This window comes from Thamnophis sirtalis, unplaced genomic scaffold, assembly GCF_051295495.1.
Source record: "Thamnophis sirtalis isolate CommonGarterSnake01/CBP01778 unplaced genomic scaffold, rThaSir2_p1.2 scaffold_1, whole genome shotgun sequence".
Taxonomy (NCBI): Eukaryota; Metazoa; Chordata; class Lepidosauria; order Squamata; family Natricidae; genus Thamnophis; species Thamnophis sirtalis.
The window spans coordinates 135,351,620-135,368,386 of record NW_028261381.1 but is presented as its reverse complement, the minus strand read 5'-3'; the positions used below and the strand labels follow the sequence as shown (position 1 = coordinate 135,368,386).

The 16,767-nt window shown below is 33.7% G+C and overlaps 1 protein-coding gene across 3 annotated transcripts in view; it reads left to right on the top strand.

The window, feature by feature from the left end:
* The window catches only part of EFCAB11 (EF-hand calcium binding domain 11), a 38,063-nt gene that overhangs the window by 6,925 nt on the left and 14,371 nt on the right, over nucleotides 1-16,767 (top strand). For 2 of the 3 annotated variants that reach the window (XM_014055126.2, XM_087725362.1), the window contains exons 3-5: nucleotides 567-612; nucleotides 1,899-2,000; nucleotides 2,930-3,020. In XM_014055126.2, coding sequence (XP_013910601.2) covers nucleotides 567-612; nucleotides 1,899-2,000; nucleotides 2,930-3,020 — 239 coding nt within the window. Of the gene's footprint in view, nucleotides 1-566; nucleotides 613-1,898; nucleotides 2,001-2,929; nucleotides 3,021-6,009; nucleotides 6,454-16,767 lie in introns of those variants that run through there. The other variant, XM_014055127.2, reaches the window with a different exon arrangement.

Below are 16,767 nucleotides of genomic sequence, written 5' to 3'. Positions count from 1 at the left end.
CTAATTCAAACATTAACACTGATTTTTAAATTCACATTTAACAAATGCAGTTAAAAAAAGCTTGGTTTAATATGTTATTGGCATTTATTTGGTCATAATTAGCTTGCTTACTTCATTTCAGTGGGTGCATTGAGCCTGGAAAGGTTTTTAACTTTTCATTTTAATTATAAAGTTATTATCAGATTACTTCTTGAGAAAAGCAATTTTAATTTTGATATTTGAAAAATTGATTCTCTTGAGAGTTTAATACAATGGCTTCTTAATCTACTCTTTACAATATGTTACTGGAGACATTGTTACTAGTGTTACTGCCCAGTTAAGTACTTTCAAATTTAGTTAATTTTGGTTTTATAAATTTATGTGTTTGACTTTTCAATTAAAATCTAAGGATGTTAAGGTTTTTAAATTTTGATCTTGCTCTTAATGTTGAGTTCTCATAATATGATAGTGGGGAAAACAAGAAGTGGATCAAAAATAAAGTGGAATAAAATATAATTAGATAATTATGTATTCTAATAATTCTGAAGAATTGGTTTTTGTTAATGATACTTTTTTTTCTATTTTAGGTGGAAGTGGATTCAGTTATGGCCTCTGTGAAACAAAATCCATTTGGTATTATATAAGCATGAAAATCTATTATTATGCACTGACGATAAGAGCTTAATCAAAAACTAGAGAGTTTGAAATGTTGATGTACCTATTTTGTTAAATAGTGGAAAATGATTTTGGACATCAACTTGCAAGTATTAATTTTGCTTAGTTGTGATAGTTTACATTAAAAATATAGAAAGTGGAAAAATTGCATACAGGTACCCTAGTACAATTATTGCTTCAGACTCTGAGCCAAACCTAATATTGTTAAGCAACAGGAATTCCTGTCTTTATGCTCCCTCTATATTTCCCAGATCTGTTCAAGATTATTTCCTAGTGTCCTGGCTATACTGGGAAGAATGCCCTGAAATAGTGAAGGGTAAATCTGCTCCATCAGTGGTTCTTTTCTTCGGATTTCAATAAATTATTAAATTGATTTGCAAATATTTGTACAGAAAATAAAGAAATAAGTAAGAAAATTGGGTTAAAAATCAAATAAATTACTGTAATCCTATTGACCTTTATCTAATTCCAATTTACGGCTGACTGTTAGTTGACTGAATAAATCTTCTATACTTCAACCTTAAAAATGCTCCTGATTATCTTTTGCTTGATAATGTGTTATTCTTTTGCTTGATAATGTGTTATTATTGTCTAATGATAGTAATTAGCACAAAAAACTCTTACTTATATATTTCTGCCGTATAATAAATTCATGAGATTAAAATATAGTTTAGCTAACAAAATAAATTTTCTTTATATAAGGGTCCTTCTGAAATATTAGTTGCAATTCACTTTAGCATTGGTTACTTCATAATAGAAAAATAATTTGCTTAATATCCACATTAATATTGTAAATCCTGGAAAGTAGAAATCTATTTGTAAATATGACATTTTTAAATTAATTGTGGAAATAACATTGCTAACAGTTTAGTGAAACAATAATCATATGTAATAGTTCTAATTGGCCGAAATAATATAATAAGGAAATAAAACTACTGGTTTTGGTTCAAGATATTAAGGTGGATGGATGGATGGGTAACAGTTCAGTTCATATTTCTTGTGTGCTGCAAATGACTTCCTACTTTTACACTGATTTTATTAAAATTTTCCACTAACCCACATTTTATTCAGCGAAAGCTAATTTTTAAATTTTATTTATTTTTTAATTAAATCCTCCTACTAACTTTCACATTCAGATTATTATAGGATTTTTGGTCCCACCTTTCTTCTAACATGTTTATTTGTTGAAATAATAAATATTTACTTCTGTTGATACATGCCTTACCATAACCCTATTTTTTTAGGTTTATCACTTGAAGAATTTTTAAATCTTATGACTACAAAGAAGGTTTTACACTTGTACCATAGTGAAATAAGACGGTTATTCATGCCTTTTGACAGACAATGTAAGTTTTCCACAATGTGGAATAACTTTATTTGAATATCTGATTGATAAAATGTTTTGCTATTATATTTTAATTATATCCTTTTTTCTATGTAGCTTAGGGCAGCATAAAAACCTTTCTTTTCCTGTCATCAATATCATTGCAGGGCAATTATTTAAGGAAAAGGACTTGTTGGGTGGGATTTGAGGCACTTAAATCCATTCAAAGTTACAATGACATGACACAAGGGCAATATATGACAGGTCCTCATAGTTGCGGCAATCACAACACCCTCTTGGTCACCTGATTGTAATTTCGGCACTTGGATAAGTGGCTCACAATTATGACATCACAGCATACCACAGTCACAAGATCATCATTTGCAAACTTTACATGCCTTTTGACATGTAAAGTCAATGGAACAACCAATAAGAGGTCGCAAATGGTGATCATATGACCACAGGATGCCGTGACCACGCATGATTTACCTAATGATCGCTATGGGAGTACCACAAGTACTGTTATGTTGGCATGGTCACATGCCATTGCATTTTACAACTACATTGCTTAGCCGCAGAGTTTCCTGTCCCAATTACCACCATTAAGCAAGGACTAATTGTTCTATCTTGTGGACAAATTGGACATAATTCTCCCCAGTCTGATTTTTCAAACTCTGTAGTTGCCTTTAGTTAATGAGCCAGATGCTTCAGAGTTTACCAAGGTTAGAAATAATATTATCCAATTAAAATGTAAAATCATAAGGGCTGTGAGAGCACATTTTTTGATTAACAAATTTTATAAAAGGGCATAAGCTTACATTATTTTTCCAAAACATTGTGAAGCTCTTCATTTCTTGTGGATCAACAATTGCAGTTTTCAGTCTTGGTTTATGAATGTACATCTAAGCATCTTTCAACTGTATCCTCTTTTTTGTTTTATTTTTCAACAAGGTAAAGGATTTTTATCTTTTGAAGATTTCAAAAAAGCTTTCAGTATTGTTGCACCAAAGTTACCAGAAAGGATCATTGTTGAAGCATTCAGGTAGGATGAATTGAATTATTTGAGATGTTCTGAAAAATTGCATGGTCTGGTCTGGCCTGTTGCAGGCATTGTATAGTACTTTCCTGCCAAATAATCAGTTCTCTGTATTCTGTCCCTGCTCTCTTCCCAACATGTACTAATTAATTGTACTTGTGTGTACTTTGTCCTCCTCTCTTATTTTCTCTATTACCTTATTACAAACAGTTTCCAAAGAGATCAAGATGCTGGTGGGTGCAAGAAGTGGAGTGAAATTACTTTGGCAAAAGATAATTGGGGGGGGGGGGGCTTTGAGAATGCTCTGAAAGATGTCTGACAAGCTATCACTTCAGTAACTTCAAAATCCATGCAATATTTCAGATGGTTCCTCCCTCCTGATAGATAACTTTCTTTCAGATTTTATTCCATCCTGATTTAAAAACACAAATAAGTTATGGATGTATCAAAGGTGGTATTCAGCAGGTTCTGATTCTGACTAGTTCTGGAGAACTGGTAGCAGAAATTTTAAGTAGTTTGGAGAACCAGTAAATACCACCTCTGACTGGTCCCACCCCGATCTATTCTCTACATCCCGAGTCCCAGCTGATCAGGAGGAAATGGGGATTTTGCAGTACCCTTTCCCTGGAGTGGGGAGGGAATGGAGATTTTACAGTATCCTTCCCCTGCCACACCCACCAAAGCATGCCCACAGAACCTGTAGTAAAAAAAATTGAATCCTACCACTGGGGTGCATCTGTTTTTCCCCATACTATATAGGATGTGAGGTGGGAGGGATTCCTTTTTTTAATTCATTCTTCAGAATTCAAATTAATTGGGCAGTTCTCCAGACTCACACAAAGCAGAGCTGGCTACCTAGAAGCTAATGGCTTAATTATAAAATTATTCAGTCGCCTTTCCACAACCTTACTATTTGAAATTCTCTGTTTCAGTTTTATGTGATATGCAACATGCTTTGTCAAATCACAGTGTTTCTTTAAACAACTTTCTGTAAACAATTATTTGTTTAATTTCATTCAAGAATAGCAGGGTTGTAGGTGATGTGTATAGGTAAGCATAAGTTTTAATCTGTACATTGATCTTAACAGTGTATGTGGAACAGAAAAATGAACCTAAATTGACAATATATCCTCTGAACCATGTGGTGGTGCTAAATAGCTTTTTAAAGAGAATCAGTGAAAGAAATGTAATGTCAGCTCTTGCACAGGCCCGAAAGTATTTCACAATGCAGTACTTATCTTAGATTTTTTTTCTTGGGTATGATGCTGCTTTTTAAAATTAAATTCTTATTTTTTTCATATTAACAATGACATTAACAACAACTTAGTATAAAGGCAATAATATATCTTGTGAGAAGTGAATCTTAGTTGCCATAGTTCATCAAATCATTATAACAATGTCAGTTCATTTCAGATTTAGTCATTCAAGTCATTTAGTCTATCTCTTGATACAGGTTCTAAACACATATCAAAACTGTCACTATAATATGAAGCAAAAACCACAACACTGGAATGGTACAAAAATACCAGACTCTTTTACTTTCTTTAACTTACAGGAGTCCATAACATACTTTGTTGTTTCAGTACCTGCTTGCTGGCCTTAAATAGTCACAATGATTTTGCAAACAAAATTTGTGCAGGAATCTAGTGATCTGTTCATGCATTATTTGTTCCATCAGGAATAACTGAAATCATTGCAGCAGGTCTCACAATTGTGGAAATTTTGCATTTGATTTTGCATCAAAATCTACAAGTTTCAATTTATATTTCTGTTCAAGTTTGTGTCGTATACTCAATTTACTGTAAATAGAGTTGTGAACTCAAATGTACTTCTGATCTGTGCCCATGGTTCTTGAGCTCTCTTGAGTACATGGAATTTCCTGGTTGGATCGCACCTCAACTGCTACATTGTCAAAATTGGAATTTATTTGTGTATCTTTCCAAGAAGTCATGATGTACTTTCCTGACCTCTGGTCAATGGAATAAGGGTAATTGCCACCACAACCATCAATGTTTCCAGTGGATAAGAAATAGACTGCAAGAAGTTGTATCTCTCCCAAGTTATTTATAAGTAGTCCTTATTACTGACTGCTCATTCAGTGACCATTTGAAATTACAGTGGCACTGAAAAAAGCTGGTCCTCAAGTTTGAGGCCCTTGCAATGTCTCTGAGGTCATGTGATCATGATTTGGGTGTTTGGCAGCCAGCATGCATGCACAATGCTCACAACATGTTGTGCTCACATGATCACCATCTGTGACCTTCACAATCAGCAAACACAGTCAGTAGGGAAGCTGGCAGGAAGTTGTAAATCGTTGTCCTGTGACATTGTACTTAATAGCTGCAGTGATCTATTTAACAACCGTACTTGAAACTGATGCCTCAATTTAAGCAAGTCACTTGATGTCTCACTTTACAACCATGTGATTTAGTAACAGAATAGCCTGTCCCAATTGCTACTGCCTTTCCTTTGGCTAGCTTACAATAAATGCCAAGATGGTGTATTAACAATTAAGCAGACTAAGAGTGTGCTTAGGGTACCAGGCTCAAAGGGGGCACAACAAAGTTGCGAAAGAAAAAAACCAATGAAGATTTGTACAGTATGTACAAAGGAGGGAGGGCACCAAGATTCTCAGTTCTTAGGGCACCAGTGAGCCTTAATCCGCCACCGTTTGACATAAGACATAAGTGGAGAGGATTAGCAGCAATATATAAATATTTGATTTATTTATTTTAGTAATCATAAGTATCTTGATACCTGTAAAAGGAACCAAGATTTTACTCCTAATAATATTTGCAAAATAAAGCCAAACATACAATGCAAATGAAGAGTCATTAAGCTGCAGATAAACGAGCAGCTGGACTTCGCACATTTTGTGTCCTTGTTCTCAGGCAGATATAATGGCCCTGGCTTCTGCCCCTCTTCTGCTCAATGGGAGATACAGTATGTATATGCACTTTCTAAGTAGTGGTTCTCAACCTTTTCTTCACCACAGATCTCCTTTAAGTACCTTTTGAGGCCATGGACCATGGCTACGGACCACCAAGACTTAACTCAAGATTTAAATTATAACATTTCTTCAAGCCTCTGTGGAGCCTTTGTGAAGACATCACGGCTCCCCAGGAGTCCTCAGACTACAAGTTGAGAATCATAGTTCTAAAGTGCTTGGTTTACAGTGCAACAAAAATATATACCTTGCAAACTAGAAAGAGCTCTTTGTCCTGTACATCAAAGATTTTTTCTACTGTTATCACATCGAATGAGCTGGTCTAAGCAATTCCATCCTAAATATAGCAGCAAGATATACATACTTACCTGCAAAAAGGAACACTCAATAGGAATTCGGATGGAGTAAGCATCCATAGTTTTATGCTTGATGAGCCTAGCACAAATGTCCTACATTCTTTTGTTCAGCTACTTCATCCTTTAGGTCATCTGTCTTGTTTTTTTTCCTTTTTCTTTCCTAATTCAGCTTCCTTTTCATTACAACTCATTACAGTCTTTTCTGCACCTTCTTCTTTTAATAAAAGATGGGATGTGTACATGTGTATGTATGTGTATTACATACATGCATACATGCATACATACATACATACATATGTAAGGGGAAATAGTTTATATGTGAATATGCTTCTGAGCAATAAACATTTTTACATATAATACACAATTAATTTAAATATTGCCTGTAAATATTTTACAGAAAATTTAAATATTTAAATTAACATTATTTTAATATTTTCCTGGTGTTTCCTTTTTTTTCAGAGAGCTCTCTTTCAAGTGTGCTGGGTGACAGATTATGTATGAGTATATTTCTTGTAGATACAGTACTTATTCGGACAGTTGGGGGGAATCTCTAGAATTGATTTCAGCTGGAAGATGGCAATCCTAAATTGACAAAATAGGAAAACTGAGCATTATATATATTTATATATATTTTCCTTTGAGAGCAGGGATCAGAATTTCATTTTTTGTGTGTCAGTGTGCTCACAGAAAAAAGTGACAATAATGATTATTTTATCTTTAAAAAAAAGAAAACACAAACAATATATACACACATTCTATCTTAACTTTCTTCTTTATTTAATCAGTTTTAAAATTCAGGCTCCTTGTTCTGTAAATAATATTTCCAGAAGCAGATTTTTGGAGATTGTATTACTACTCCTTTTTTTAATCCATTCAAATAAACTTATATTTTGGTATTCATGATAGTAATGAACTTGTACTGATGATGTTACCTAGTTTGGGTAATGAAATATCTGCAAGAAAACAATCAACCTCAAATAGCACCAAGGACCCCTCATTAATGAATTTCTTTCTTTAAAAACTATATATTTGGGTACTTTGTAACACCCTAAGCTTCACTCTATTACAACTCCTATGTATGCTGCATATGGCATGAAGCAAATGCAGACTCTTAGCTATGGCTGTTTTTGTGGGGATTTTTGATCAGGATATGCAAGATAATATTTGAACAGAAGCTATTTTGTTTCTCATTTTAAGTTCACTTATGCTTAGATGAATAGGATCAGACACTGGAGACACATTGTCTTTATCTGTTCCCATTCAAAATTACCTGAAATTATATAAAAATATGAAAATAATCAGATAGTGTGTGGATACCTTCAGTGAAGATCTTATGCTGTCTATGAAATTTTTATTTAGACATATACTGCAGAGTGAATATGAAACATTAATCTTCCTATGGCTAGTTGCCATGGGAACATGCTATACAGTGCAATGTCATTTCAGTTCTGGTGATTTCTGCAGTAGCTTTTCGATGATGATCTTTCTTAAGCAATATTCACATAGCTTAATCTTTGCAAAATAATCTCTAAAGGCTTACATATTTTACCTATGTGCTGATTTATCCTGTATTGTTTTAAAGTATTTCATGATTCTTACATTTTATACTTATTCTGTAGAATTGAAGTGTATTTTACTAGGCCAAAGGTCATTTATGTCCCAAATAAATAAAATATTCTCATTCCTTATTATAAAAAGAATTATTTGTTGCTGCAGAATTAATTTTTAAAATTCCATGGAAAAAGTCTTCCTCTTCTCCTATTTCTGTAAGGAAGTACATCAGAGAAGAAGCTGGGAAATAGGGAAGCTTCCCCCCCCCCCCCTGGAAAACAATATAAAGGGAAGATTAAACATATCCAGTCAATTTCAAACCATGTATTGATTTTAGTTCATTTTGTTATTGTAATATGTTCTGTGCGTTCAGTGCAAAATGCAATGTGTACAATTTATTAAAGTCATTAGACTGTTTCATATCTTTTATAAATATTAAATATGATTTTAGTCATGTAACAATTATATTAATTGAATTTACCTTTAGATATTTTCAAATCTTTATTTTGTTCCTTTATGTTTCCAAAGTTTTTTTGAGTCAAAAATAGATTCACTGACTTCTATATAAACAGTCAAAAACAGATAGGCTCCTCCCCCCATACCCTAAAATTTAGGTATTGAATTTTTTGAACTTTGGTTTATGTGACTGAAATGCATCTTGGTTTTTCAATAGACAGTGGTAATGCATTGCATGTCCTCTTCTGTATCAGAACGATTGTGGCCTAATATTGTAGATAAAAGCCTTGTATTACAAGTTGCCCCAGATTTATCCAGATATCTTTTAATCAAAATAAAAGAGCATTTTAAAGATCAAAAGTTCCTTGAAAAGGATAAAATGTGAACAATAACAAATAAAAATTGGAGCCATTCAACTCCCATTCGTCTTATTTTGGCACTGTTACAGGTAAATCTAAAGAACAGGCTGAAGGGACAATATTGAAACTTGAGATTGATAAAAACAAGGTCAGGGACTACCTGTATATTTTAAATGAATTGATTGGTTGATTGGTTGACTGTGCTACCAAATCAGTGTTGACTCTGACCACAATAGATACATTTTCTCTATGACTCTGCATCTGATATTGTTCTTCAGTCTTGCAATTATTCACATATCACAATCGTAATAGAGTAATCCATCTGGCTGCTGATTGACTTTTCTTCCACATTTCCATCATTATAGAGTTTTCTAAAGAGTTAGATGTTTATATCATTTCATAATTTGTCTTCATTGCCATATTTTGGTTGGTTACAGTTTGCAATCTTGGTTTTTGATATTCCTCTCCTTGGTTTTCATTTTTATTGTATTTTTACTAATGTTTCATCATTGCAGTATCCCAACCATGGTGGTATTTCTTTGTTGTGTGGGAATAGTGCTATTCTCACTACAAAATCAATACTTGGAGAAAAGAGAAAAAATGTTTTATTAGTAAATGTTAATGTTAAAAGTAAAAGTATGAAGTCAAGGTCAGCGTTGAGCTGAGGTGCAAGAAATTGCTTTTGATCTTTATGTAGATGTGTTTTGTTGTTATAGGATCACAGGTAATTTCATTAGCTCACTGGTTTATAAGGATCACAGGCAATTTCATTAGCTCACTGGTTTACAAGGAGAATTCACGAACAAATGGATATTTTTGGACTGGCCAATTTAGTGGAGAAGTTCTGCCTTCTTTAAACCAGTTTGATCAATGAAGTTGCAAACTGCATATTTATTTCCAAAGGAGTTTTTTGAGGGAGTCAACTGCTAAAATCAGGGAGATGGTATTACAGATTCTCAGCAGTTACCTCATAAAGGGTATAATCCAGAAGAGCTACATTATACAGCAAGTATGGAGTATATACAAGAACAAACAGTTTGGACAACACCTTAAACATCAAGCTAAACAAGCAGTTGTCAAAAGTATGGCTGTGTTCCACTACAAGCTAAGCTTTTGTCCAGATAAGAAAATACTTATTTGTGAAAATACTTGAATATAAATATTCAGGGAGCACTTCAGCTACTCTTTTATAGTATCAAATAGTTTTATATTCAGTGGTTCATGTAGGTTGATTATTGGTATATTGCTCAAAATATCTTTAAACAGCATTAAAAAAAGAAAGTAAAAAGGAATTGAAATAAAATGGTACATGTGGGAAATAGGAAGTCTCTGAGATGTGTCTAAGTATCTAAGATATAGATTCATTTATCTTAATGTTATGCATGTTTCTTAGCAACAAGCAGTAAAAATATGAATTAATGACTAAAAGGTAATTTAAAAAATGACCTGTGCATTAATAGGTCCATAGCTAACAGATGTGAAAAGTAGAGGTATGGAATAAAAAAGTTTCCAAAATGGAAACCAAAATTTTCCTGTTATTTTGGATCCTGTTGTCCATGGGATGGAGGGATTGATTTTTAGATATTCTGGTTTCCATAATCCAGAAGATAGCATCTTTTAAGACTAGCAGTATTATTTAAGGTAGGGGTAGCCAACCTTTTTATACCTACCACCCACTTTTGTATCTCTGTTAGTAGTAAAATTTTCTAACCGCCCACCGGTTCCACAGTAATGGTGATTTATAAAGTAGGGAAGTAACTTTACTTTATAAAATTTATAAAGCAAAGTTACAGCAAAGCTGGAATGCACACTAGTGGGCGGTAGGGACCAGATTGACTACCACTGATTTAAGGCATAAGCTTTGGGGAGCTACAGCTGTAAAACCTGGACTGAACTGTAAAACCAAGTAAGACTACATTATATAAGTTAAAGAACTTTCATGTTTCTTATAGCATCAGCACAAAAAATCTAAAGTGCAGTCATTTTAAAAGTAAACATGAATATTTTCTGATGAATTAATTTTGTATTTAAATCATAATCATATTTTATAATTTTAACCTTTTGAATCATGGATCTCCAAAGCCAGATATTCCAATTCTACATTCTACATTTAGTTATATAACTATTTTTAAGTTTCATTTAATTTTTTAATTCCTTATAAAATTGAATTTGTTTCATTTCAAACAATGCATTTGTTGAATTGTCACACAGCTAAGTGAATGTTATAGGTAAATCATATTTAAATAACAATCTCTCAAAGACTTTAAAACAACCAATTACTTGTTTAAAGTATTCATCCCTTATTTCGCCAAAACATTTCAATTCAGTACATGTTTCCCACTATTTTCAAATATAGCTTGTTCAATATATTAGTTCTATCATACAAGTTGGGATTAAAATATAATTGCCTCCATATTAAAGGCTAGAGGTGAACATTCTTTTCTAATGTTTCTGGACTGTAAAACCTATTAAGTTTTCTAGGTATTATTTATTTAAAGTCCAAGAGAGTGGAATTCTCATATAAAGTCTTGTTTTGAAAAAACATAGATGTTAAAATAACATCTATGTTTGAGTAGGTTATATCATCTTCATCATAAAAAATCTCAGTTTAGCCAAAGATATTTGAGGGACTTTAGCTTGCCATTAAAAAAAAACTCTCATTAATTTATCTATTCGTGTAGAATATCTAATAGGGATTAACACTAGAATCCTTAATATATATATTAATCTTGCCCTGGAGATTTAGTGGACATTTTAATAATCCATTTATGTCTACTGAAATTGCCTGCATATATTTAGATATATTTAACTTAACATACTTGTGATTTACTTCAAGAATAACATAAACTCAAATCTATCCATGCAGCATTAGCAATCATAATCTCTTTCAGTAGTCTATAGATATAGTGGATCCCAAAGGCAGCCAATTAGACTTATTCTAGTTCGTGGAATAACAAGAATACAAACCATATTATGCAACTTAAATTAGTTTTACTAATGACATTACATTCAAGGATAATCATCAGCATATAAGAACAATTTATATTCACTATTAAATACCACCACAGTCTTAAAATCTTGGCAGTCCTGAAAGATGAAGCCAGTGGTTAAAAACCAAAATTGAAAATTGAAGAAGATAAGTGCATTCTTGACAAGTACCATGATAACTTAACTAAAGATATCGAATTAAAATCCAGCAAAAATTGATGGTAGAAACCTATATTTTGTCTGTGGAGATTCTCAATCATCCAAATCATGTTTGTTCCAACGCTTCATTTCTCATCCACAAAGCGTCTTCAGTTCTCACCCAAGAAGCTTCTTAGATGAGAAGCAAAACATTTGCAAGGAAAAAGCCAAGAAAGTTCAGTTGCTTTTTGAAAAGCACCTGTGGGAAACTAATAACTTCTTAAAATGCAATTCATGAATTCAATTTGAACCATATCAAAGACCTTCTCAGCATCTAAAAAAAGATGCTGTGTATCAGTCTGGAGAGCACTACCAAGTTGAGTGTTACAGGGCTCTACCCTCTGATGTTCCTCATTTTTATTAATTAATTTAACTTCCTGGATGATTTCAAGCTGTGCTTCAGAGTATTTTGGTGGCACAGTCACACTTGAAAAGATTCACACTTGGCTTAAACCTTCTTCATTACAACAAAATGTTCTGCAGTCCCTGAACTTTAGAAATTTATTTATAGCCATCCCACTTCAAATAACTAGGTGGTTTACAATACCCTTATACAGTTTAAAACAAAGACATAATACGAAGAACAACAGCGCACACAAAATCAGCCATAATAGTCCCACCTCCTCACCCTGAAATGGTTTTGTAATCTTTGTCACTTTAATAAAGACAATATTTGAAAAACAGTTAAATTGGAGGTTATGTTGGTTAATAACAAAAACATTACTGTTTGTATTTTGAAAAAATACAAATAATTGGCCAAATAAGATTGAAAGTGGAGCTCACTTCCATTTGTGCATTTTAACATATTTAATCTCCCATAAACATCTATGTAATAGAGAAGTCTTTGAAATTTCTCTCTGTACTACCTTTAATTTTTTTCTGTCATTTCGTAATCATAGACCTTATGAGGGCAGAAGCAACACTTTTTTCTTCTTCCTTTTAGAAAAGGCTGAATTCATTTTGCTATGCACAGCAATTTGAAAGTTCACACAGGAAGAAATATTTAATAACTGTCTGTTACCAATTGGGGACATTACTTACACGAGTATTCTTAGAACTTTTCAAAAACTGCTATCCTACAACACTGACTGGAGCTGGGAATAAAAATTCCCGCTGCTTACTAGAAACCATTATCTGTGAAAAAATTATCCCAGTTAATTATGATCTTGTTGCTGAGGAACAGATATGAAAGTTTTAAATAGAAAATATTGGTAGCGGTTTCGATGTTCTGGAAATTGTAAGAAACTATTGTGGCCTGCCAGCAGCCAGTGGTGCTGGTGGCAGACTCAGACAGTGAGGAAATTGGGGAGGAACAGCTGGGGCCTGTTCCCTAAGTGTGCATGCGCAGAGCTGCCAGGAGAAGGGAGCAGTTAAGAAACAAAGACCAGCTTGGGTGTAAAGGCATAGGTAGATGATGAATGGTCCCTCCCAAAGGGAATAAAGAAGAGTGAAAGGGGAGTGGAGTTTGCAGGAGATCAGTAGTGGGTTCCTACCAGTTCAAACCGGTTCAGCCGAACTGGTAATGATTTAGCAGCCTGGGTCACAGGAACTGGCAGCAACCCAGGCCTGCCATGCCCCCGAACCGGTTCCCCGGGCGCTGCCATTGCTGCCATTCTGTTTTTCACTTCTGCGCATGCGCAGAACTATTTTAATTTCACAAAGTTAATTTTACCCCTTTTAAAAATGTTTTGCGCATGTGCAGACCTATTTATGATCAACTGCACATGCCTGTGGAGCAAAATTGCGCATGAACCCAAATTGCATGCACACCAAACCAGCAGTAATGTTGGTAACAACCCATCCCTGTAGGAGACAATTAGTTCGCTTAATTAGTTTGAAGATTTGTTTTTGACTCTCAGAGACTCTACCAAGTATTTTCTTGTACAGCATTGCTTTTGGAAGATATTGGCCTGGCAGCTTTCCAAGCCTGATAATGTCTGTGGTTGTAAATTCATCGTTGAAAGACTATTTGCCTGGCTGGATGTGAATGAGAGGAATTCACATTTGCTTAATAAAAAGGGGTTTTGTGGGGACAAGGAGACTGTTTTGTGATTTTGTGAAGCCTAGGTCATAATGAAAGTACTATTCTGTGAAATTGACTAGTAAAAATTATTGTGTATAGGTTACTTTTTAAAAGCATGACTATGTAGTGTTTCATAATAACCTCATCTGTAGTGACTATATCTAAAAATATAATGCAAAAATATGCAGTTCCATCTTGAATAAAATGCAGCCATTTAAACCTTTCAGTTCAGTGTAGAAATAATAGCCTAAAATTTTGATCACCTTAGTTTTCCCTACCATCTCAATCAAAGCAGTATTTTATTACTGTTGAGAAATAGAACAATATGAGAAATGCCTTAAATGCATTTTGAATGTTTTAAAAATGTAATAAAAAAACCCTCGATGAGCAGAATCTGACATTGCATCACTTTCTCTAAGCTCAAGAAAATTGTTACAAAGAAAAGTGATTTAAGCATAGAACAAGCCTTGGCTATGAGTCTTTCTCCTGAAAGTTGTAGGAAAGACACATCTGATTGCTTTACCATTTTGCGCATTTAAATGGTTGCTTGAAAAGCCCATTTGCTTTTCAAGCAACCATTTGAAAATAGGTAACTGCAGTTCCACTAGGTGGGGATATCCTAACAGATAATTCTTTGGGGTAGGCTAGTGTTTTTTAATCTTAGCTCCTTTAAGATATGTAGACTTCAGCTCCCAGAATTTGCCATTCACAACCAATTTATGAGTTGGTCCACACATCTTAAAGTCGCTAAAGTTGAGAAACATTGAGATAGGCTAAGTTTGATAATGCTAGTCAAGCATCCACATTAATATTGAACCTTGGAAATGTCAGGCATTCTTATACCAATTTCCATGTTAAACTATTGATGGTAATCATGATGCCTGTGGTAAGACTGTAGTTGTCAACCCACATCCATTCTATCCATGAAGATGCATTTTGTTGGCAACATGATATGCTGGCAGCTACAATGAAAGACATCTTCTCAGTCTTGTCTTGGCAATAGTCAGCAATATGCCTGGCCCACTACATTGTATGTAGCATTAAAAAGGAGAATTGGATAATGCCTAAACAGGGCTATGGGCTCCTCATTTCTAATTCAAACTTGGTTTCTTTTAGCTCTTATTTCAGGGTGCTTCTTTTAATACTTCTATCTCCCTTCAGTGTTCCTGGGATTGAAATCTGTAAATGAAATTAATCTGAGTCAAGAGTCAGTACTAAAAATAAACACAACAGCTTTGTAATACATCTGTGGAGATTCTCAATCATCCAGGTCATGGTTGTCCCAAAGGTCTTTTTCCAAAAGGCAACTGGACTTTTTTGAGGGGTTCCTCCCCCCTTAAAAACATTTCGCTTCTCGTCTGAGAAGCTGTTTCTACAGTTCTGACTGAATGGTGGGAAGTAAGCTTCTTGGATGAGAAGCGAAACACTTTCAAGGAGAGAAAAAAAGCCCATTCGCCTTTTGGAAAAGCATCTGGTACAGCTTTGCAACTTATTTCACAGTCTGAAAATATCACTGTTTGTTAATTTTCTGTAAGTCTGTTGCTAGGTATATGAATGAAACCAGCAAGAAAACTCAACAAATGTGAACAGCTACCTCACATTTTTATTTCAAAGAATATAGTCTCCTTGTTGATAGTATTGATTGACTGTCTGCTTTTATTTTTGTATCTTGTTTACATTGTTCATTCAGAAATGGTAGTTGGCTTTGATTGTGAGGTTTAAAATGTTTTCAATCATGGATGAAAGTAAGATTGTAAAAAGAAACAGTAATGGAATCAATAAAATATAGGCCGAAAGGTTATGTTTTCATTTAGTCACATACAGTTAGTTTGGTTTGTAATGTATCTTTTTTAAAATCCTGATGTGCATCAGGCATTTGTTTTCATTCTGTGGAAATATTGTTAGGAAAAATATAGAGGTCATTGTCAAATTCAAAAGCGAAGCATTTTTTTTAGTATTTGTGATACTCAGCATGAGAGTATTTTATTTATTTTATTATATTATTTATTGGACATTGTATTTTATCTTCCTTTGTATAAGAGGGAAGCTATTTAGAGAACCATCTGAGTTAAAATTTATTGTCATCGGTAGATGATACAAACTGGCTACTATTTTGTATATTTGAATAAAACACACTTGCTCCAGTCAAGATTAAAAAATGTGAAGAATGAAGGCCCACATCTGAAAAGTTGAAGCAAATTTAAATGGAAAAACCACGTAGAAAAAGCAAGATTACAGAAAACAGAAAGAATATCACTGAAAGTTTCCTCTCCTGTACCGTAAGAAGAATAAATAATTAGAGGGTCAATTTACACGTAAATTTTATTGCCAAGAGATTGGTAATATAATATTACTAATAACAAGAGAGATGGAAGAAAAGCAGGAGCTTGCAGGTCACTTAATGGTCAGAGAAAGACCTGTTCTAATGGATCAAGTAGTTAAAAACAGAGACCGGAAGTTTGTGCTTCCAGATTTGAAAGATTGTTATCAGATCTCTCAGATAAAACAGATAAGCAAACACAGTAAGATGAACATTATTGTAAGGCTACATTGACAGAACCTTGCAAATCTGAAGGCAAAGAAACTTCTAAGTCTCTTTCTCTGACAATTATGCTATTGCGGGCTCCTGCCTCACTTGACTGATTATTTCTTAGGCAGTATCTCCTCTCTTTCTTCAAGGTCATTCATACATTCCATTACAAGTCAAAAGTTAGTAAATTTCAGAACATAATATTTCAGAAAATTGCTTTAATTGCTAATCAAAGAATAGAGAAATCATTTATGTCTTTTACCATTGTAAATAGGGAATCTGTGACCAACCAAGTCATCATTTCAGAGATATTTCCTTGCCTAAACAAAGAAACATAGGGACGTG